General features: G+C 54.9%; 1 protein-coding gene across 4 annotated transcripts in view; it reads right to left on the bottom strand.

Moving 5' to 3' along the window:
* Window positions 1–21057, bottom strand: part of Hdac7 (histone deacetylase 7) — a 37177-nt gene that overhangs the window by 3485 nt on the left and 12635 nt on the right. For 3 of the 4 annotated variants that reach the window (XM_010638337.3, XM_033763569.1, XM_033763570.1), the window contains exons 2-21: window positions 11939–12129; window positions 11744–11834; window positions 11316–11427; window positions 10602–10717; window positions 10263–10388; window positions 9791–9882; window positions 9488–9598; window positions 9171–9351; window positions 8784–8980; window positions 8389–8562; window positions 7085–7304; window positions 5332–5465; window positions 5065–5185; window positions 4737–4786; window positions 3342–3449; window positions 2359–2414; window positions 2117–2204; window positions 1532–1651; window positions 1222–1319; window positions 21–139 (exon numbers count right to left, since the gene is read on the bottom strand). In XM_010638337.3, the coding sequence (XP_010636639.1) occupies window positions 21–139; window positions 1222–1319; window positions 1532–1651; window positions 2117–2204; window positions 2359–2414; window positions 3342–3449; window positions 4737–4786; window positions 5065–5185; window positions 5332–5465; window positions 7085–7304; window positions 8389–8562; window positions 8784–8980; window positions 9171–9351; window positions 9488–9598; window positions 9791–9882; window positions 10263–10388; window positions 10602–10717; window positions 11316–11427; window positions 11744–11834; window positions 11939–12082 (2458 nt within the window). In that variant the 5' untranslated portion in view covers window positions 12083–12129. The remainder of the gene's footprint in view (window positions 1–20; window positions 140–1221; window positions 1320–1531; window positions 1652–2116; window positions 2205–2358; window positions 2415–3341; window positions 3450–4736; window positions 4787–5064; window positions 5186–5331; window positions 5466–7084; window positions 7305–8388; window positions 8563–8783; window positions 8981–9170; window positions 9352–9487; window positions 9599–9790; window positions 9883–10262; window positions 10389–10601; window positions 10718–11315; window positions 11428–11743; window positions 11835–11938; window positions 12130–21057) is intronic. The other variant, XM_010638338.2, reaches the window with a different exon arrangement.

The following is a 21057-nucleotide window of genomic DNA, read 5'->3' as shown; positions in this document are numbered from 1 at the left end:
CTCAGTCGGGGCCTCCTTACATTTGGCAGAAACATGGTAGCCACCCAGTGGGGCTGGGTGACCCTCAGCAGCATCAAACCCAGCTGACACCAGGACCAGATCAGGAGAGAACTCTTGGGCGATGGGCATCACAACTATCCTAGAAGGTTGCAAGGAGAGAGGACTTACCACACTGGGCCCAGTACCTGGTGCAGAGCTCCTGGGCAGAGGCCAGGGGCCCCTGTCTGTGCCAACTAATGCTTGCCAACTTTACTGAGGGCACCCTACTCTTAGGACTCCAAGCCACCCAATCTACCAGCAAGGGCTAGTGGATCTCTCTGAACACCTTGACCTTGGCTGGCCACTCATGTCCTTGGTATATACAACGTGAGGATTCAGCCACCCAAGGAATTTAGCCAGCAAGAGGCAGAAAGGAGGCAAAGGTGGGGCACCAGAGGGGATGAGGTGGAGTTGTCTGTGTGCATATGGGCCTATGTGTGTGGGTGGGGGTGTCTGTGGGGGGCGGGGAAGGGGCAATCTGATAGCCAGCTGAGCTAGTCTCTTTCCACTAAAACTTAGGGATTAGACGTGGTTGGCTCACCTCATTTGCCACCAAAGAGCTGACCAGGCCCACTAGACCCCCTGAGGTCCTGGGCCTCCAAGTCCCATTCTTTCATCCTCTCCCTCTGTAGGTCCCCAACAGCTACTTCTCTCTAGCCTTGATCCAACTCTGGGGTCCACTTTGGTGTTCTTCAAAGCCCTAGGTTCTGGACACAGATGCCAGGAACTCTTGTATTAGCTCTAATGGAGAATATCTCCAGAAAAGGGTTTCCAGATTTGCTGCCAGGCTCCCTTTTCCAACTGCAGTACAAGGACCAGCCAGAGTAAAGTAGGAAAGGGCTCCTGTACAGGGCCTAAAGCCCTTCTTTCAGAGTAACCTCCCCAGTATGGACATCACTTAAGGACAACTGAAGTTTCTCCTCCTTGCCCCAGGTAGCCTTCTGTGTCTTCTGTGTCTTCTGAGTCCTGCGGACTCCACCCTCCTGGTTCCCAGCACTCTCTCTGATATTGGCTCTTGGTCATGTGAGACTTTATTAACGATCCTATCCTTATGTGTCCTGTCTTCCCTTTGAGGCTGGCTTACCATGTCAAGTAATTAGGTGAGGACAGGCTGGCATGCCCACTGATCACCTCCAACCTGGTGTTCTAGGAAAAGGGGGAAGAGCAGGGCTGGGAACTTACCTGAACGCAGCCAGGTATTCTGGATCCCCCATGGGAGGGTCTAGGCCTCCAGCCCAGGCCACATTGACATTGAAGCCCTCACCACTGCCGGCTCCAACCTGGAAAAGCAGATGCAAGAGAGACATGAGGAAAGCAGAGCCCCAAGGTACTAGGGCTGAAAGACCAGTTTAGCCAGTTTCCATCCTATTTCCAGATGGAGAAACAGGTTGGAGAGACTAAGCAGTTTCCCAGGATTGCCACAGCTTGTGCAGGGGCAGAGTGAGTGTTGGAGAGTCAACAGAGCTAGAAGATGTGGACCCACTGTGATTACCTCATCCACCGCCCCACTGCCAGGGAAGAAGTTGCCATCATCATGGCGGTGCAGGGAGATGTAGAGCACACTCGGGTCCTGGTAAAAGGTTTGCTGGGTGCCGTTGCCATGGTGAACATCCTGTACAGGGTAGGAGGCAGTGAATCAGGAAAGATCCAAAAGCAGAGCAATGGATGCCAGGACATGTTAGAAGGGGTTCAAGGTCACTGACAATTCTGAGGATCAGGACCTTACACTGAGGGCAAGAAACTGTGGTTCCTAGAGCCACATGGTTGAGTAGTCCCAAGTAATTGACTAGCTGGCACTGACAACCTACATGTAGGGGAAATGCAAAACTTACCAATGGAAGTCAGGAGACAACGCTCAAAATGAAATGTGGAAGTCCTTAGACCTTCCCACACACATCACTTGCTCTGGGCCTCCCAATAACTCTGTGATGTGGGGGCCTTCAAATTTTGCACAAGGGGAAACTGACACTTGGGGAAGTAATGCAGAATGAAGACATGCAGAGGTGTCTCTAGTAGCAGGCCCAGGGCTCTTTTCACAGAGCCCGCAGATCTGTGGGTACCAGGAAGCAGGACCTACCCAGTCTACGATGAGGATCTTGCTCGCCTTGCCTTGTTGTTGCAGCTGCCGGCAGGCAATGGCCACTGAGTTGAAGAAGCAGAAGCCCCTGGGAGAAGGAGAGGGTTCTGCCAGCCCATTCCCTGCCTATACCCCCTACAACTCCAACCTCCTCTCCTTCCAGCCCCTGGCTCGGTCCAGCCTACAGCAAGGCTCTGGGGACCTGTCCCTACCTCACCCCCCCGGGCCTCCCCAGGCCTTACATGGCCGTGGAATGATCTGCGTGATGTCCTGGGGGCCGCACCACAGCAAAGCCATTCTGAAAACCAAAAGAACACATACCCATCTAACAGCCAGCTCGTGACCCATGTCTGCACAAGCCTGCACACAGCTCCAGGGCCCTCCTCTGAGATGGGGAGCAGGTCAGCCACTGCCAGCATGTCTGAAAGTATCCAGGCCTCGGCTCCCAGGCTGGGTCATCACTGCTTTTAGGCTGGACACTGCTTTTAGACTGTCTGGTGTGTCCTAGCTATCATCACTTGGCATTGACAGCTACTGGCTATTAACTAAGGACCACACGCCTGGCCTGTGCTAAGAGCTTTATGAATGCTCGATGCCATCCTCATAATGTCATAGGACAAGCACTATTCTCATCTCCAATTTACAAATGAGGAGAAATCCAGACTTTAGGTGATTTAGCAACTTGATCCCAAGTGCCTGCTTGTGAACAATGAACCAGGATTTTAAAACAAGGGCTGTCAAGGAGCACTGCCTCTAAGGATACTGTGACCACCTGGGGCAGCAAGCCCACAGACAGCACGTGTGTGTGTGTGTGTGTGCACGCGCTTGTGTACCTGAGGACAAGTCCCCATAGGTGCCTGGCGCAGAGCACACAGACCGCACAGGCATGGCCACAATCCTCTCTGTAGTGTCTGAGCCTTGGAAAGAACCAATGGCTGCAGCGTGAGGTTTGGAGAGACAGACTGTCTTGCCCACAGCCAACAGGGTCTTAAATGATCTGGATGATCAGGACCCTGTGCTTCTAAGAGAATGGATTCGGGAACATAGCTGGATTCACCTGGGCTCAAATTGCATCCTGGCTCCTAGAGTCTTTGATTTCCCCTCCCAAACCCTGTAGCAGTACCTAAGAGGAATGACAGGGCTTGGGTTCAGGGCCTCGCCCCCACTGCCCTGTCCTGTGCAGCCTCCATGATCTGCCTGCCTTCAATCCAAACCCCCTCCCTACCTTGAGCTCCCGGGAAGCCACTTTGAAGGCGAGGTCAGTGACACTGCCAGCAGCCCAACGGGCTGCATTGGAAGAATGTAGCTCATTCCAGATGGTGTCGGTGTCCACCTGTGGGGGCCAGAGTCAGAGCCCGCATCATCCAAGGCTTCCCACAGGAGCCAGTGCCCAGTGGGCAGTACCCACCCCATGGCCAGAACCCCAGGGGCAGGGAGCTGGACAGACGGTGCTGCCTCCCCAGTGCCCCACCGCCCAAAGGCAAGGCCTCCTGTCCCCCAAACCCCACAGGACTGCTCCTTCCCGGTGTGAGTGCCAGCACCAGCCCATCTGTGGCCAGCACCTGCCGGCAGCATCACACCTGCCTCCGGTCAGGGGAGGGGGCATGGCGTTACCTGGGCGGGATTGGGGTTTGGGCCTGGAGGGGGTTTTAAGCCCCAGCTGAGTCTGCTCAGGCCCTGCGGGACGGTCGGAGCTGGAGGGGCCGTCTGCACCACTGTCTTCCACTCAGGGCCCCTAGCCCAGGCTGGGAGGCCCCCCAAACCCAGTCCCTGGGCCTCAAGGCTAGGGAGGGGCCGGGGGGCATGATGGGGAGATGGGGAGGGCGAGGCGGACCAAGAGAGGCGAGGAAGGCAGAGAGAGTCGCAAGAGGCTGGAGAGAGAGAGAAAGAGAGGACAGAGAGGGAGAGGAGGGAGGAGAAAACAGAAGCAACAACAGTTGGAAAAACCAGAAAGTGGCAAGAAATGGGAAGTTGTGAACAGGGCACTGACTGGCTCCCAAACAGCCCCCCACTAGAACTCCCACTTTCCCTCCTGAGCTCAGCCTCCATCCCCTGCTTCCACACGCCATGCCTATTCCCTGGAGGGACCTCCTTTGGCAGGGGGAGCTGTGCCAGAGAGGGCAGCAAGCCCCCAACCAGTGAGGAGTGAGGAAACAAAGCCAGGGGCCCAGAAGGCTAGGCAGGAAAATGTTTGGGTCTCCGAGGACACAGGGAGCACCACCATGGCAGCCAGTTCAAGGTCTGGGAACCAGGCCAACTCCAGGGCAGCCAAAGCAGCCTGGGGGCCAGCGTGGAACGGCCAAAGCCTGACCACAGGGGTCTTATGGAGGACACAATCCCAAGTTCCAAGCTTGGCCCTGCTCTTTTGTATTCACTGAGCATCTACCAAGTTCCTTCTAAATGCAAGGCTCAGGGCTCCATGCCAAGACACTGATGGGTCCCGGATATACCTGTCCACAAGGAGCTTCCAGCCAGCAGAAGGCATGGCAGGAAAGCCCCTGGCCTGCCCTGTCTAGAGAACCATGAGAACAGGCAGGTGGGGGCTGGGCCTGGGAGAACCAAAAGGAGGAGAGCTGAGAGCTCTTGGCAATGCCCACTGAAGACCCCTGGGCACACTTACCCCAACCCCACCACAGGGCAGCATCACAAACATCCGCTGTGCCAGGAGCTCTGTGGGGAGAGGCCCAGCACACATGAGTGTGGATGCTCTCAGCCTCTGGCCTGGCCAGGGTCAGGGTGGCTCTGGGGAGAGGGCTGGGTGGGTATGGAGGGAGAGAAACAGTACAGGGAGGCGGACGTGGGCAGCAGAGGGACAAGGGCAGCAAGCTTGAATGGGGCTATCCAGGAGGATGGAAGGGCCAGCTGGGCAGGGCTGAGCCAAGAGAGCACAGGGGTGGGGAGATGGGTGAGCCCTAGGAGACATGGGCCAGATGCCAGCCAGCCCCTACCTGACAGCTTCTCGTTGTCCAGTTTGAGGCGGCTGAGTGGGTTGGTGCCATAGAGGAGCATGTGCCGCTCAGAGTGCACGGACTGCAGCTCCTCTAGGGAGGCCTTCCGGCCCCGGAGACACTGAGGAAGCAAGCGCCCACAGACCTCCTGAGCCCCTGCTCGCCTCTGGCTTCCGCTGCCCCTGGACTCCCGCTGGCCCCAGGACTTCCCACTTCCCCTTCCCCTGCCCTAACCCCTTGATGCCGCAGCCCCACACCACCCCTCACCTCACACTGGCTTCGGAGGCCACGCTCCTGCAGCCGGGACCAGATGCTCTGGATGCGGCCAGCGTGCTCTGGGTGCCGGCTGTTGTCTCCACAGGAGCACTGGTGCTTCAGCATTACGGAGTCATAGACTAGCCCTGCCAGGTGCAGGGATCAGGGCAGGATCCCAGGGAACTGGCACACAGACCCACCTGGAGCGGCCTGACGCACGGCCTTGCCCCAACACAGGACCTCATCCCCTACTCTACTCTGTACCTGGGACACTTGCCCAGGTATCCTCAGCCTGCTGCACACGCCACTGCCGCTGATGGCTCAAGAGGCCATCACTTCTCCTATGCCCTGAGCAAGATCGAGGCCCAGCGCCAGCATCTCTCTCTGGGTGTAACGAACCCAGAGGCAACCAAGTGGAACTGAGCGGAGTGAGAATTCCTAGGGAACCCCCATAACTGGGATCAGGGAAGCCCACAATGACAGTGGGCTAGTGATAAGACAAACAGAGCTGTGAGCAATGACTACAGCCATCTCTCCTAACCGTGAATCAAAAACACTCAGGAAAAGCTTCATTGGTACTAAATGTATAAAGACTTTTTTTTCCTTTGTCATTATTCCCTAAACAACACAGTACAATGATTATATGCACAGCATTTATATGGCACTTGGTAATAAGTAATCTAGAGATTATTTACAACATATGGGTGTGAGCTCAACGGTAAAGCATTTACCTAGCATGTGCAGTGCCCTAGGTCTGATGTCAAGCATCACAAACATCCACACGCACAACACACACATGTGCACACACGCACACACACACACAGGAGGATGTGTAGAGGTTATATGCAAATTCACCATTTTACATAAGGGACTTGAGCATCTGACAAGTTTGGGGTCCTCGTGGGGTGGGGGGTGGGTAGTGGAACGAATACTCCACAGGTACCAAGGGACTATGTGCCCGGTGCACCCAGGTAGCCTGTAGAGACTGGCTTTGCACACTCCTCCAGCGTCTGCACACCTTAAGACACCTAGGACCTTCAAAACGCTCATACCACCTGACCCAGTAAAGCCACTGTGACTCTCAGGAAATAATCCCAGGCAGGAGTAAAGACTTAGGCATAAGGAAGTTAAAATGGGGAAAAGCAGGAAGCAATCTAAATGTCCAGCCAATATGAAATAAAAATAAAATATTGCGATGAAACATAAAAATCTCAGTTTTAAAGATTAATTATATCAAAAAGTGCTCAAGATATTCTAACTAAATAAAGCAGGGCACAAAACTCAGTTCTTGTGATTATGCTGTGTACGTGGCTAGAACAGACTGAACTGAAGCATAGCAGGACTGAACAGGGGTCATCTTGCAACAATGGAATACTGGTTGGTGATTTTTACTTTATTCTTATTCTCTTCTGTATCTTTCAGATTTCTGAAATATTTTTGAGCTCTTTTTACAAGCACAGCAACAGCAATAATTTTTTTAAAAAATAAACGGGGCTGGGCACAGTGGTAAGAGACTCAGAATCCCTAACCTGGCCTGACTGTCTGCTTGCTGTCTTGGCGACAGGCTTGCCACCTCAGGTTCCCTGAGCCTGGGAGTGCTCACCTGTGAAACAATAACCACCTGTCCCCATCATGGGGTACTGCAGGGATCCAGTAAGACGATCTCTAAAAAGACCCCTGAAAAGGGCCTACTGTTACCATGAAGAGAAGTGGACTCACACACCCAAGCCTCTTCCTCCCCCTGCCACTCTAATCCTGCTCTCACCTGTAATGAAGGGCAGGGTTTTGGCAGGGGTTTCTGAGCTGGAGAGGACTCGGGCCTGGCAAGTGGGCTCTGGGGTTGGTAGTGAGGCAGGCGCAGCTGGGGAGGACTGAGTCCTGGACAAGAGCCGGTGTCCAACCTGGGACAGAGGAAGCAGCACAGAGTTCCCAGAGCTTCCCCGGGGCAGCCGCCCAGCCAGACGCTGCTGTTCCTGGAGCAACACCTGAGGGAACAGAAATAGAGGCCTCAGTCCCCTCGGGATTTGCTCCATCTGCTCATGCCCACAGTCTTGGGAACCAGACAGGCCTTTTTCTAGAAAAATCCCAGGAGGCGCTAAGCCCTGCTTCCCACCTGGGCTCTAGACTTTGATTATGAGCGCCCAGCAGCCCTCTTGAAGACCTGCATCCTAGACTGATCAGCCAGGTCCACCAGAGCTCCTGGTACCTCTGACCAGGATGTCCACATCACCAAGGACTGTGCTACCACCCCAAAACATGGGGACCTGCATGAGCCACTGTACATAATATGGACTGTTGTTACCATGTGATAGGTGAATGTGTGCCCCCACCACCCGCACACACTCTCACATGCTGAAGTCCCAATTCCAGTACTTCCAAAAGTGGCCTTATTTGGACATGGGGTCATTGCAGACAAAATCAAGTTAACATGATGTGATTAGGGTGGGCCCTAATCCAACAGAACCGCTACCTTATGTTCAGGAAATCTGAACACAGAAACAGGCAGAGGGAAGACCCATAAGGACACCGGGAAATGATGGCTATCTACAAGTCAGAGGGGCTTGGAACTCCTCTTTCCCTTATAAGCCTCAGAAGGCATCACACCTCTGCTAATACCTTGATTTCAGACTTAAGCTTCAAAAACTGAGAGATGATAATTTTCTGTTGGTCAGAGAACCCCTCTGTAGTATTACAGTGTGAGCACTCTGCCTCAAGCTTGGCCCTGCCCCAAGCGCTGTCTCAGCCACACTCCTGGATATGAGACAGCCAGTCACAGGCAGAAGTATGAGGGCAGGAGTGAGCGTGGTACCATGAAAGACCAGCCTCACTGCTGGGAAGGAAACATGGCTCCACCCTGAGACTGGCAGGCTGCTGGAACGTGTGTGCGCATGCGGAGGGGTGTGTGTGGGCATATACGTGAGTGTCCTTGGTGTGCCTGCAGCCCCAAGGGTCTGATGGGGGCAACCACTGTTCCCAGAGCCATCCTTGCACCGATGTTCTACCTCTTTCCCTTCCGCATCTAATGCCACACTGTAGGTGTCTCTGAGGGGCACCCAGGCATAGCTATACCTGCTGGTGTTGCTGGAGAGGAACCAGGCCCCTGGCCTCAGGCTGCCTATGACTCTGCTCCCTGTGTTCCAGGCCACCATCTACCACCTGGCCGGCTCCCCCGCCATCCGTCTCCAGGTCCTCAGCTGAGGGTATCTGCTGTAGCCTCGGCTTCTCACTTGGCTTGGCCGTTCTCTGGGGAGGGGTGATGGTCAGCTAAGAAGCCCCAGTGGAGCAAGGTGGGGTGGGGTAGGGGATGAAGGAGCAGCAGGCATCCACTTGTCCTGCTAGGACTCCAGCAGGCACTTCTTTTTTGCCCTTCCAGGTTCCTGCCCTCCCTAAGCCCCCTCCTTCTTTCAGCTCCTGGGGTCTGCTTAAACACCCTTCAGCACCTCCCCTTCCCAATTTCCTCTCACCTTGATCAACTGGAAGTGAGGTTCCAGCTGCTCCAGGCAGGGCTGCAGGGGGCCCAGCAGGGGGGGGGCAGTGGCGCTGGGGGGCAAGGGCTCTGAGCGGGTCCGGCTCAGCGGCCGGTGGAGGCCTGACCCAGAGAGCCGCTCGGTGGTCAGTAAGGACTGGGCAAAGTGGAAGGGCAGGGGCCCAAGCCCAGGCACTGGAAAGAATGGGGTGGGGCATAAGAAGGGAGCCATGGGGAGCCGCAGAAGGAGACAAGGGTATGGCATGCAGGGATCAGCAGGGAGATGCACAGGATGGGGGGCTGGAGGGACGGGTCCCTCCCCAGGCTTGGCCCTTGGGCAGGTGCGGGGATCCAGTCCCTTCCCGTGAGAAGCAGCAGGGCTCACCGGTCAGCAGGGGGGCATGAGAGACTGAGGGATCCAAGAGGAGAATGGGCTGCAGGCGAGAGGGCAAGGTGCCCCCCGCCTCGGGCTCCAGACCATGGGGCAGGAAGAGGGGAGTATGGGGACTCCCCAAGACTGGACCCCGAGGGCCCAAAGTCGGATGGGTCCTGCGGTCACCATCAGCCTGGGAGAGAGGCAAGAAGAAGTCACAGGGGAGAAGACTCTAGCAGAGGACAGTGAGGGGACGGGGTGAGGTGACAGGGTGGGGTATGAAGGAAGCTGAGAATCTCGGAGTGGGGAGGGACGCCCCAGCCACTCACCCTGGCGGGGGCGGGCAGCCCCAGTGTAATTGCGGGCAGCAAGGACACTGTCGGCAAGGCGAATGGGGCCAGAGAAGTCTCCTGCAGCCGCAGCCGCTGGCCCAAGAGCGCCTGCCATAGGGAGCAGGGTGACGGGTCACCGGTCCCAGACCTCTAACCCCTGGCATACCTTCCCCAGAACACTTAGAAGGCCTTTGTGGGGGCTGCCCAGACCCTGTGGCCCCAGGCTGGGTTGGGCCCTTGTTTTGGAAAGAGTCTGAGCTTCAGAACTGCCTAGGAGAGTCTCTGCTGGCAACGCCTTACCTCGGAGCCCAGGACAGGGTTGGGGCCATGCTCGCTGTCATTGGGGGAGCTGCACCCTGACGCAGGCGTGCTGCTACTACTGGGGGAGGAGTCTGAGGGGTGAGGAGAAAGGGAGGGTAGTCAGGGGCCTGGGGTGGGCAGGAGGGTACAGCCAGGCCCCTGAGCAGGATTCCCCAGGGGCAGCTCTGCCTGCTGCTTTCTTCCGTGCAGAGGAGGATGCAGCCACCACAAGCCTCCAGCATCTTGAGGTAGTTTTTTTAAAGATGCCCCCTTTTCTGGGCAAATATCAGCTGAGTCAACCAAGCACAGTCTGGGTTTCCCCCCACTCACCCTCCTGGCACTTGTGTGGGACACATCCTGTGTGATACACATGGAGGCCCCGAAGAGGGGACCCTGCCTGAGCCAAAAGGACAGGGGCAGCTGGATTTGGGAGGGATTTGGATTTGGGAGCATCTGCCCTGCTGGCCCTCACCTCCAAGGGGCTCCGCAGGTCGCCTCCGGAGACTGGATGGGGCACTCTCCTTCCTGAGCAGTGGGTTCTTCCTCCGCTCCAGGGACTTCTTGGGCTTATAGCGCAGCTTCAGGTTGGGCTCAGAGGCTGTGGGAGCTCAGTGTTACTTGAGGTCCCAGGCCAGCATCTTTCTCTCTCTGCCCTTTAATCCCCCCTCCCAGTCCCCTCTGGGTAACAGATGAGAGATGGTGGTACATAAAGGAAGCGGCAGCACCTCTGGCCACCCTCCGCAGCCTGACCCAAATCCCAGGCCCTTCACCTGGGTCTCCTGGAGGATCCCCACCTCCTGATGCAGCTCACCTGTCTTACGCAGGGGGAAGTGTTCCGGGGGGTCACTGGGCAGGCTGGGAATGGGAGGCAGAATGCTGCTGAGCATGGAGCGGGCAGCTCCTTCCGTGTCCAGGGGCTCGAGAGTTCTGTGGAGGGAGTGCCAAGGTGATTAGAAGGGTGGATGCCCAAGGCCACAGCGGCCTCACTCCGCACAGGTACCTTTCTAAGCCAGGGCTCCAGGACCTGCCAGGAAAGCAGGCACAGCAGGAACGGGCAGTGTGGGGCTGGCAGAAATGGGGGCTGTCTCCAGGTGGCAGCAGTGGGCCACCCATGCTGCCCATGGCCACACTACTGAGGTCTGGTCTAGGCACGGAAGCCAAATTCTGGGTGCTCGGGTGAGAGACCCGGAGAGATTCCCTATCTCGTGTGGTAAGAACTAGAATATTTTTGTGCTTAGGGGAAGATACAAGGAGAGAAAGGACTTGTGTGTGCAAGAAGAAAACCAGTGTGTGTGTGTGTGTGTGTGTGTGTGTGTGTGAGTGTAGGGCCTTGGGTGAGGTGGGAAAATGGGTTCATAGAGAGAAGAGAGGCTGTGTCAGTTGGGCGTATATCATGTTTATATGAAGGGTGATGGGCCAGGTGATAGAGAGGGGAAGGGGGTGAATATACGTGTGCTCTCCAAGTAATATGGAGGGAGAGGGGATGTGGGAGCAACCCAAGAGACAGGTGGGGACCTGAAACCACCTGTAGGGAATGCTGGGGCTGTTGGTGTGGACTGTCCTCTCCAGGGCTGCCTGCTGTTTCTTCAGGATCACCTCAGCCAGTTTCTGCTTGACCACACTGCTGGCTACAGCACCTGCAGGGGCAGAAGCCATGAGTGGGCTGGGAGTAGATGGCGTCCTAGCACATTCTGTCCATTGACCCTCCCCACACCTCCAGTATGAAATGTCCTACCCAGGGGTCCTCAGGCGACAGCCAAGCCTGAGGCCCTATACCACCTGTGAAGCCTCTGGACACCTCAGGACGTTCACCCCCACCTCTGCTCACAGGCAGAGCCAAGCAAGCAGAGGGCATTGCAGTGGGCTTTCACACTCCCACCTCACCTCCCAGGCCCAGGGATGAGCTGTGGACACCAGAGGGTGGGAATGGGGATGGAGGTGCAATGTCCTTACTTCTCTTGCTCTTGTCCTTATTGAGAAGCTGTCGCAGCTCTTGCTCCTGCTGCCCACCTTGCAGTTCAGGCATCGACGGGTCCATAGAGAGCTGTGGGCAGATGGGCACAGCTCAGAGAGGGCCAAGGCTGGGGTGTGTGTGTGTGTGTGTGTGTGTGTGCACGTGGGGGTGGGCTGGGGGGGCTCTGTAGTTACCCTCATGGGCTCGGCTGAGCGCTGCTGCTGCTGCAGGCCTGCTAGGAAGAGGTGGTGTTGCAGGCGCTGGGGGTGCTGCAGGGCCAGCAGCGGGGCCTCTGGTGGGGGCTCCACTGCAGGCCGCTGACCCACCCTCAAGTCCATGGGCTGGGTCTGAGAACCTGGCGTGTCTGTACGAGGAGAGGGACAGCCTGGAGACGCAGAGAGAGAGCAGGGTCAGGTGGAAAGCCAGTCTGCAGGAACTTGGTCACAACCTAATCAGCCTCCTCAGGGGTGCTTTCCTCACTTAACGCTCACCAGGGTCCTACAAGTCGATACTCTTAGTTCCACAAGTCTGACTCTCACCTGTGCCAGGGGACTGGGCAAGCAGATACTCTCAATTCAACTGCATGTATACTCTGGCACTGTGGTTCGATTTGAGCCACCTGACTAACTGCAAGCACAGTGCCTTCCCACCAAACACGCTCCTCCCCAAGCCTGGGGCAGCCTCACCATGATATGTGCTGGGTTCTACCTCTTCCTTCCCTTTGCATCTCTGGAAAGAGAGGATTTACCCAGCTGCCCTCTAAGGAGCTGGGCCCATGGGCAGTGACCACGCAGGCAGGCAGGCCACTCTGTTCAGCCTCCAGCCCAAAGGGCCTCAGAGGCCCTCTCAGTTGCCACCCTGCATGCTCTCTCCAAGGTCCTAGAATTCAGAAGAAATGCCTGGAGCCCACTGCCATGCCTGGCTGGCCACCCTGGGCCTACAGAGCCTGTTTCCAGGGCAGCTTCCTCAGCTCACCAAGCCCCCCTGAGCCAGCACTGTGCTTGACCTGGTGAGAACAGCAGGCCTAGCTGCCTCTTCTCCAGGGTCCTCTCACCCACGCCAGAGGCACCCTGCCGAGGCTGTGGGTGCACTGGCTACTTAGGGCTGGCCACCAGACCAGGGTCCAAGCCAGTTAGCTCCTCAATGGAGCAGCTGCTGCTATACCCTGGGCCCGGGGCAGAAGGAGACTAGAAAGGCACCCTGGAGTCATCCACTGTGGAGTCAGGAAATGCAACCTCCAGGTCCAACCAACCACTAATAATCATAATCTTGGCAAAACCTGTTCACCTCCTTATTCCCACTGCTCTGAGAGGTAGCTACTGTTACTCAGTTATTCCAGATGAGGAAACTGAGGCTCAATGGTGAAGGAGCCTGTCCGGGGTCACCCACTAGTGGTGGAAGGAGCTTCTCCCTGGGCAAAGGAAGAGGGATTTACACTGGTGTCACTAAAAGGCATCACTTAAGAGAAAGGAAGCAAGCACAGAGGTTCTCAACATGAACCTCCAGCTACCAAGGGGACCAAGGGGATGGGCATGCACCAGGCAGGCTAGGATCCTGCATGGCTAGGATGCCCTCACCCTTATTCATGTGGCCATTCAAGGGATCTAGAGCCTCATTCTGGTTGAGTCTAGGTCTCCAATGCCAACACACTTCCTGCCCCGCAAAAGGGCTCAGTCTTCACAAGTGCTAGTGTACTAGCTTACTGGGGTGACTCCCCTGCTGACACAGGGCTTCAGGAAACCCCAGGTGGCCCACCCACAACTGAGGCCAGTGGCTTCAGCCACAAAGAGTCAGGCAGCAGCCCTTCAACAGTGGCCCTGTCCCTTACTCTCCACACCACCACCACTTCCACAGCAGAAGGAAAGGCTCTGCCTGGAACCCTGGGAAAGCCTGTCCAGAGTGAGATAGCATTTGGGGGGCTCTGTAATCTGGTCTTAACTTGGGCTGTCTCCATTTGGCCTCCTACATCTGAATACACTCCTGCCATCTCAGCTATCAGCTTCTACCCTGTCAGGAGCCCGGGTGTCTTTTGTCCTCTGAGCTTCTGCTCACAATGTCCTCACTCTTACATTTTACCTTTCCAAATCTGACCTATTGCTCAAAAGCCAGCCCGAGTCTTCCCTCTTCCTGAACCAGCCCAGCACCCACATCCCTCCCTCTTGGACTTCACGTTGGCCGTTCCATGGTGTAACAAGCACTCTGTGGATAGTACCACATCTGGGTGAAGCTCCACAGGCAGCGACTTGGTTTTGTCCATTGCTCATTATCCCCAGACCTTGAATAGTGTCTGGTACATAATACATAGTCAATGAACACGGAATCAATGAAAAAATCTGTATATCACTCCTAAAATGCCTAGGAAGGTGACCTGGCCCAGAGATGAGGTTCATTAATAATTCTTGAATGAATGGATGAACTCATGAAGTAGTTTCCTCTATTCGGCACCAGTCACTTATTCTACTATTTTCTCCTTTTATTTGTGTGTCCTGTTTCTCTGAGCAGCCTACAAAAGTTTTGGGGCAGCTGGGATGGAAGCAAGGAGGACACATTACCTTCCATTTCTCCCTGCCAGCCAGAATTACAATGCATCAGGCTGTGTGTCCTGCACTCAGCAGATCTTCAGTGGACAATGGCTGGACTTAAGGAAGGGGTAACCTCAGCCCTCCAGGCCATATGTAGCCCTGTGGGCATATCCTACACCAAGCAGCCACAGAAAGTCCACCCCAATCCTTCTGCAGAGTAGCAGAAGCGGCACAAGGCCACGTTCTCCTCTGCTGGGCCAGCACGAGGACTGAATGAGTCAATGAGCAAGAACACATCTCACTAGTGCCTGACAAGGGGCAGGGTCTGTGCATAAATATTAGCTTCTTACTTTCCTTTCTGTTTAACCAACCCCAGCCAAGACCAGAGAAGTGTCCTATCTTTCCTTTTTCTGGTGTGCTTCCTAGTACTGGGGCCAGCCTGGACCCAGAGACGCCTCTTATCCCCACTCTTCATCCCACCCCTGGGGCCCCAACTGCCCACTCTCCGGTACATCAGCTGCCTCCCTGCTTCTCAGTCTTGCCCTCATGTCCCTTCTATCCTGCCTCTTCCACCCTCATCACCATCTCCCTCAGGCCTGACTCTTAGCTGTGCCGGGGTCACCCAGTCCCATCTGTAGGGAGAAGGTGGAGTGAAGGGTTGCAGAGAGTGGGCAGGGAAGGGGCTCAAGAGGAAAGACAGCTGCACCAGACAGGCTTCCTGCTACCTCCTGGCTGAGAGGGTTTCCCAGCTCCCTCTTCCTCAGCCTACTACAGAGGGACTCGGATATCTCAGCTGCATGAGTGCAGTCCACAGCGAGGACCTAAGGTGGCTGGGCCCCTGCTCGGCCAGCAATGCCTTCTGCCCTCCCTGTGATGGTCAGATATAATCTTCCCTGGGCAAACCAGGCTCCCATAGCCAGAGGGGAAAGAAACAGCCTGGGAGGTGTGGCTGGGGAGAGAGAGAGAGCTAGGGAGGGAGTCAGGGCTCTGAGGCCTCCCAGGTGGGGCAGGAAAGGAGCAGGAGAGCGTGGAAAAGTTTTTGCAGGGAGAGCCTGGATCGGTCAGGCCCAATCTGGAGAGAGCTGCGAAGTGACTGGGTCTGGAATACACAGCCTCCTTTTCTCATTGTGTCCCCATCCTGCTGCTTCCTCCTACTGTCCCAGAGAAGAGAGTCACTCAGTTTCTTTCTCCGAAAACTTTTAGCTAGAATTTTTGTTTGTTTGTTTGCTTGTTCTGTTTTTTGAGACAGGGTCTCACTATGTAGTTGAGACTGACCTGGAACTCACTATGTAGCCCAGGCTGGTCTCGAACTCACAGCAATCCTCCTGCCTCAGCCTCCTGAATTCTGGGATTACAGGAGTGTGCCACCACGCTCGGCTTTGAGCTAAATTTTTTAAAAAAATAACAAACTCTCTCAGGCTCCTAAGCCTGACTCTGGGTCTTCCATCCACTCAAAACACAGGTAACCCTAACGTAGAGCCCCAAGATGGTCAGCAACAGAAAGACCCCGGGAAGCTCCAAGGCATGCAGGGAGGGGAGGTCAGAGGCGAAGCCCACAGCACCTTGCCAAGGTGGACACCTTTCTCCCTGTCATCCCTCCTCAGGCCAAGAGACAGAGGCTGCCTGGAGGAGCACCTGGTGGACACACAGATGCTCCTCAGGCCAGACCTGGGGCAAAAGGGATGTTTTCGGAGGAGGGTGGCAGTTACTGCTCTGTGGGCCTGTGCTTCCAGCGCAGGCACAGGCACAGTGGACTCCCACCGGGCCTCAAACACCAGCACCCCACACTGCAGTGGGTGTTCAGTCGGAACACGCTGCTCCCCCTATTCAAATTCTAACCGCCCTTTATGGTCTCTCCCCTAAGCCTATCCCCCTTGAGGCACACCCTAACCTCTCCTCTCCTCACTTCCCACACAAGCACACTGTGTGTCCCCCTGATGTCACTTGTCAGAATGGTGCCATCTGTACCCGACACCCTGCTGGGCACACAGGAAGCCCTGCTGGCAACTGGATGAACGCAATGACTAACCTGACCCCCTGCCTAGGACATCACATGAATATTTCCAAAGGTTTGTGAGCCCCAAGGAGCACTCACGCTAGAGGGAAGAGGACTCCCATCCTCCGGACATAGAACCCCCACCCTGGGTGTCTTATGACCTCTTCTTTCGTCTATGGCACTGGTCCTCCACAGAGATGTCTTGACTTGCTCTAGGCACATTTCCAGGAGACTTTCAGGCCTCGAGTCCCCAACCTCCTGAGAACTCTCTCACCACCCTAGGACCATGCTGAGGGCTAGTCAGCAGCCTTCATGCTTTGTAGCAAAGCCAGGTCCTCTGTGCCTTGCTCTCCTAGTAACCACAGATTTTTGGAGGTCGTGAATTCTCTGGATAGGAGAAAAATGAAAGATCCTGAACTCTGGTGTATGATACCAGACCCAATAGAGATGTAGTGGCGATCTCTGCCATAAACTGTTCAGAAGAGCTGCACACAGGCGCGCACATGCTCACTGGCAAGGGAGCTGTTTCCAAAAACACTTAGAAGAATCCTGCTTCTCACTCCTCTCCCTGGCTCTGTGCTGAGAGCCATCAAATTCAGAGGAGCCCAGAGCAACCGAGATAGGACCTGGGAACAATACTCTTCGTGTCCCAGAGAGAGAGGAAAGGTATCTTATGGCATCTGTCAGTAGCTGAACTTAAGAACATAAACAGGCAGCCCATTCTGGATTGGATGTGGGGGCTCCTTCTTCTCAGCCTCACTGCCTCTCTCTCTAAGGGCTGCTCCCACTAATTTGGGATCAGACCAAAGCACATGTCTCTCCTTCTTGGAGTTCCTGCTATACTCCATTTCCTGAAAAAAATTCAAGCCAGGTGTGGTGGAGCAAGCTTATAAACCCAGCACTTGGGAGGCTGAGCCAGGAGGATCACCACGAGATAAAGGCCAGCCTGGGCCACATAGTGAATTCAAGGCAAACCTGAACTGCCTAGCGATACCCTGTCTCAAAAAAAAAAAAAAATTAAAGAACCCCCTCAAAGTACAAGACATAATGTAAGCAAGAGCAGTCAAGCTTATGAAACAGTTTACTTGGTGTGGGACACCTGGACCTATCAAGTCACTTTCCTAAGCCAGACCACCTGATCTCACCCAGAACTTAAAGTTCTAGAGATCTTGTCCCTGTGGGCCCACCATGCCCTCAGCAAGCTCCAGACTACCACAGCTCTATCTCATGAGCATCAGGGACAAGTTGGGTTCTCCCTGCTCCTGTCTTATTGCCTCAGGCCCCAGCCTTGGGATACCTTCCCAGCAGGTATGACTCTGCCCCCCACTGGCTGCACAACTTGGCCAGAAGTTTGAGCCCTACTGATCCCCTGCTCTGCCACAGGCTTCAGGCCCGGGGTTGGGGAGCAACTCAGATGTCTTCTCTCAGTGTCTCTGATGTCCTTGTTGAGGCTGTTCCCACCTCCCCAATCTCCTGAACAGACAAAAAGGAAGCAGCAGGAAGGCTGGGCCCCAGCGGTAGTGGGGAGAGTAGGCAGGCAGGAGGCCAGGTCCCAGTTCAGAGTGAGCCCCCAACTCCAGGCTGCAGTCACAATTCTCCATCCCCGATACAGGAGGGGCAAAGCTTGGCTAGGCAGCGGGGCTAGCAAGGAAGGTGACACGGCTTTGGGAATACCCAAGGATGAACAAACAAGAGGAATATCGCGGCTGCCCATTTGCCAGATGCAGAGCAAGGGGTACTGAGCCTGGGGGAAGAGCTCCTCTTCCCAGAGTCCTTCACTGAACCTGGAAGATCTGATGGGGTGTTAAATGGGGCGCAAGCCTCTCACTTAGCAGAGGAGGAAAGAGTGAGGCGAAGGTGTTAGGACTGGGCCAGATCTTCCAGGCCAGGGTAATGCCGGTGCTCACCATCTCCACAGGAGGTGACTGATCTTGGGGCTGAGGATAAGGAAGTTTGAATGAGACTTCGTTCTCACTTTGAAGGCATTTCAAATATAGCCTACACTCTCAAAAAAAAAAAATTAAAAATACACTACCTACAGATACTAAAAATATTCTAAGAACTACCAAAAACGTACAAGAAAAAAATGTTTCTCATTCATTACAGACTCCTTAGAACTTCCCAAGAATTACCTTTTTAAAGAGTTTCTTGAGTTCTCCCTTCCAGAAATTCTATCCCTCCATAGCATGAAACTGCTTTTGCTCAGATTCATCAGAAGTGGGGAGAGGGGGCTGCCACAAGAAACCTGGTAGTCCAGAGGGAGGCCAGGGTCTGCAGCTTAGAGGACCCTGGCTTTGGGGTCAGGCGAGGAGACCAGAAACATCATTTCACAGCTGGCCCCATAGGAGATAAGAACATCAACCAGCAGAGGCCAGCTGAGCTTAGCCATGCCAGGCAGGGGGCACCCAGCACACGAAAGTGCCCCTCAGAGTTGCCAGTTACTCCTATTTGCCTCCTGAACTTTCTCCCTTCACCATCCAGTCCCAACGTTCCTTCCCTCCTGTACCATACGTTACTTTCTCCTAGATGCACTCCCCCAACCATGTCTTCTCCCGCTTTCCCGACTACAGTCTCTTCCTTTTCTCTTTCACCTGAAATTCTGTAAGCTAACATGAGTTATTTGAAGTGCCTTATATTTGCTGACTTATCTAGTCCTCAGGACAAATCTATGAGGTTTTTAATCCCCATTATATAACTGGGTAGACTGAGACCCAGCAGTCCCAAGTAACCTGTTGGAAGTGACTTGGCACAGAGTGGCTTCCATGCTCTCCCAAGCCCCTGTACTCCCCACAAGCTGGCCAGCATAGGAGAAGCCCAGGCCCTTGATGGACACAGGGAAAGGTGGAAATCTCTCATGACCCCTCAGAGCCTGAGCCAGAAGTAATCCCTTAACCCTGCTGCAGCCCAGAAGACAGAAGCTGCCCATCTCATCTTCTGGGCATCCAGGAAGACAACCTAGAAGAATCTCTTACAGCTACTGATGATTTGGTAGAAAGCAAGTAATGATTTGAGACTGCAAATCTCAAATTGGGGATGAAGTTCTTGCAACGGGTTGGGGTCTTCGGGGACCATGTTCCCCGCTCCCAGGACCCACCTACCTCCTTTCTCTAGAAGCTCCCATGTCCCCCCTGAGGCTTATGGGCATCCCAAAGCAAGTTGCATGGTTTCTCTGGGTGGTGGAGGGACCAGTCATTGGAGGGAGGCTGGTAGGTGAGTGGCTTGTGGTGTCAGCCTGCCCAAGCAGATACCTCCTGTTGGCCAAAGCAAGGGGACCAGAGGCCCTACCGGCTCGGCAGCTGTGTGGCCAGAGAGCAGGAGGCTGAATGAGAAGGCCTCTTCAATAGTGAGTATGCCCCTTTACCCGCCACTGCCACCCCTGGGTGGCAGCTGGGGCCCAGTGGCAGCTATTTTTAGCCCTCAACACCTGGGTATTTTGCAGCCGCAGGATGTCCGGTTTGGAGTCTCTTTCTGGGAATCCCACATGCGGCTGTTGTAAACAGCCCCACACAGTGGTGACTCGTACTGGGAGCCAGCACCCGCCCCCCTCCTCCACGGCCCTGTTTGAGATGAATCAAACAGGAAGCAGACGCAACCATGGCATTGGCAGCCTGAGCTAGGGTTGGGAAGGCCCTCCCCACCATAGTAGAAACTTGGCTGATCCTGGGCAAGGCCACAGGTGACTAAGGTTCCTGGGCCCAGCCCTCTCTGGACAGCCTGACTGTCCTGAAGGGCTTCCTTGGGCCTTACCACCTCGTGGGGCCTCTCAGGGCATCCCTCAGCTTTCCCTGGACACCCACTGCATGCTTGGAATGAGGGCACATCCACTTCCTCAGGACATAGGCCTGGCAAGCCTGCATCTACTCCCTATCACTGCGGCCTCCTCCTTACAGCATGGTGTGCTCCTGCACTGCCCTGAATGCTTAGACAATTCCTGAGCAGTCAGGCTCCTTCAGTCCAGTCCACCCTGGAAACCCTCAAAGACATCAGTTCCACACTCACTCCCAACTCCCGTACTCCAGGATCTCTAATCCCTAAGATAGGAAGTTCACCATGAAGTCTAACCACTGACATTCTTATCATAAGCAAAACATCCTGAGTAGACAAGATTTGAGGACCATCTGTAACATGTGGATAAGCTTCTAGGTCCTGTCTGCTGCTGCCTTCTCTCTCCCTCCTCCCCCACCCTCTTGGTGCCCCACTTAGGCCAGCTGCTCCCTCTTAGCATCCAGTCCCAGCCAGTCTTTCTCAAGCTCTTGCCCCAACAGGAAGCACAGTCACTGCCCCAGGGCTGCCTCTCAGGGCAGCTCCTTCTCCCCTCTGAGGTCTCACAGACGTTCCCTCAGTCTCCTGGTTGGCCTCCCCATGCTCCCCTACTCCTGCTCACCACAGTTCGTCTCTCCCAGCTGCCCACGGAGCCTGGGCTGTGCTCACTCAGCAACCCCTGCCTGTGTCAGCCAAAGGCTTCTCTGCCCATTCCCAAAACTACCAGGGAAACTTCCAAGTTCTCACATTAATAATTATGTTGTTTTAAGTATTAATAAAGAATATTAGTAATAATCACTGCGTGTTAATGCTGACAGTGTAACTGGTCACTGGGCTAAGTGTTTCGCTGGTACACAATCTCACACAGTCCTCACAGAAGCCTATAAAGTAGATAGCTATCAATCTCATTTTACAAAGGAGGAAACTGAAGCTTAGATAGGTTAAGAAACCTTCAGAGGGCTGAAGTGTAGCTCAGCAGTAGACTGAGTGCCCAGCACACAGGAGCCCCTAGATTTGATCCTTAACATGGTGA

Source organism: Fukomys damarensis, unplaced genomic scaffold (genome assembly GCF_012274545.1).
Source record: "Fukomys damarensis isolate Sample0158 unplaced genomic scaffold, DMR_v1.0_HiC HiC_scaffold_15, whole genome shotgun sequence".
NCBI lineage: Eukaryota > Metazoa > Chordata > Mammalia > Rodentia > Bathyergidae > Fukomys > Fukomys damarensis.
The sequence above is the reverse complement of the archived record's forward strand: the minus strand, read 5'-3'. Positions and strand labels throughout refer to the sequence as shown.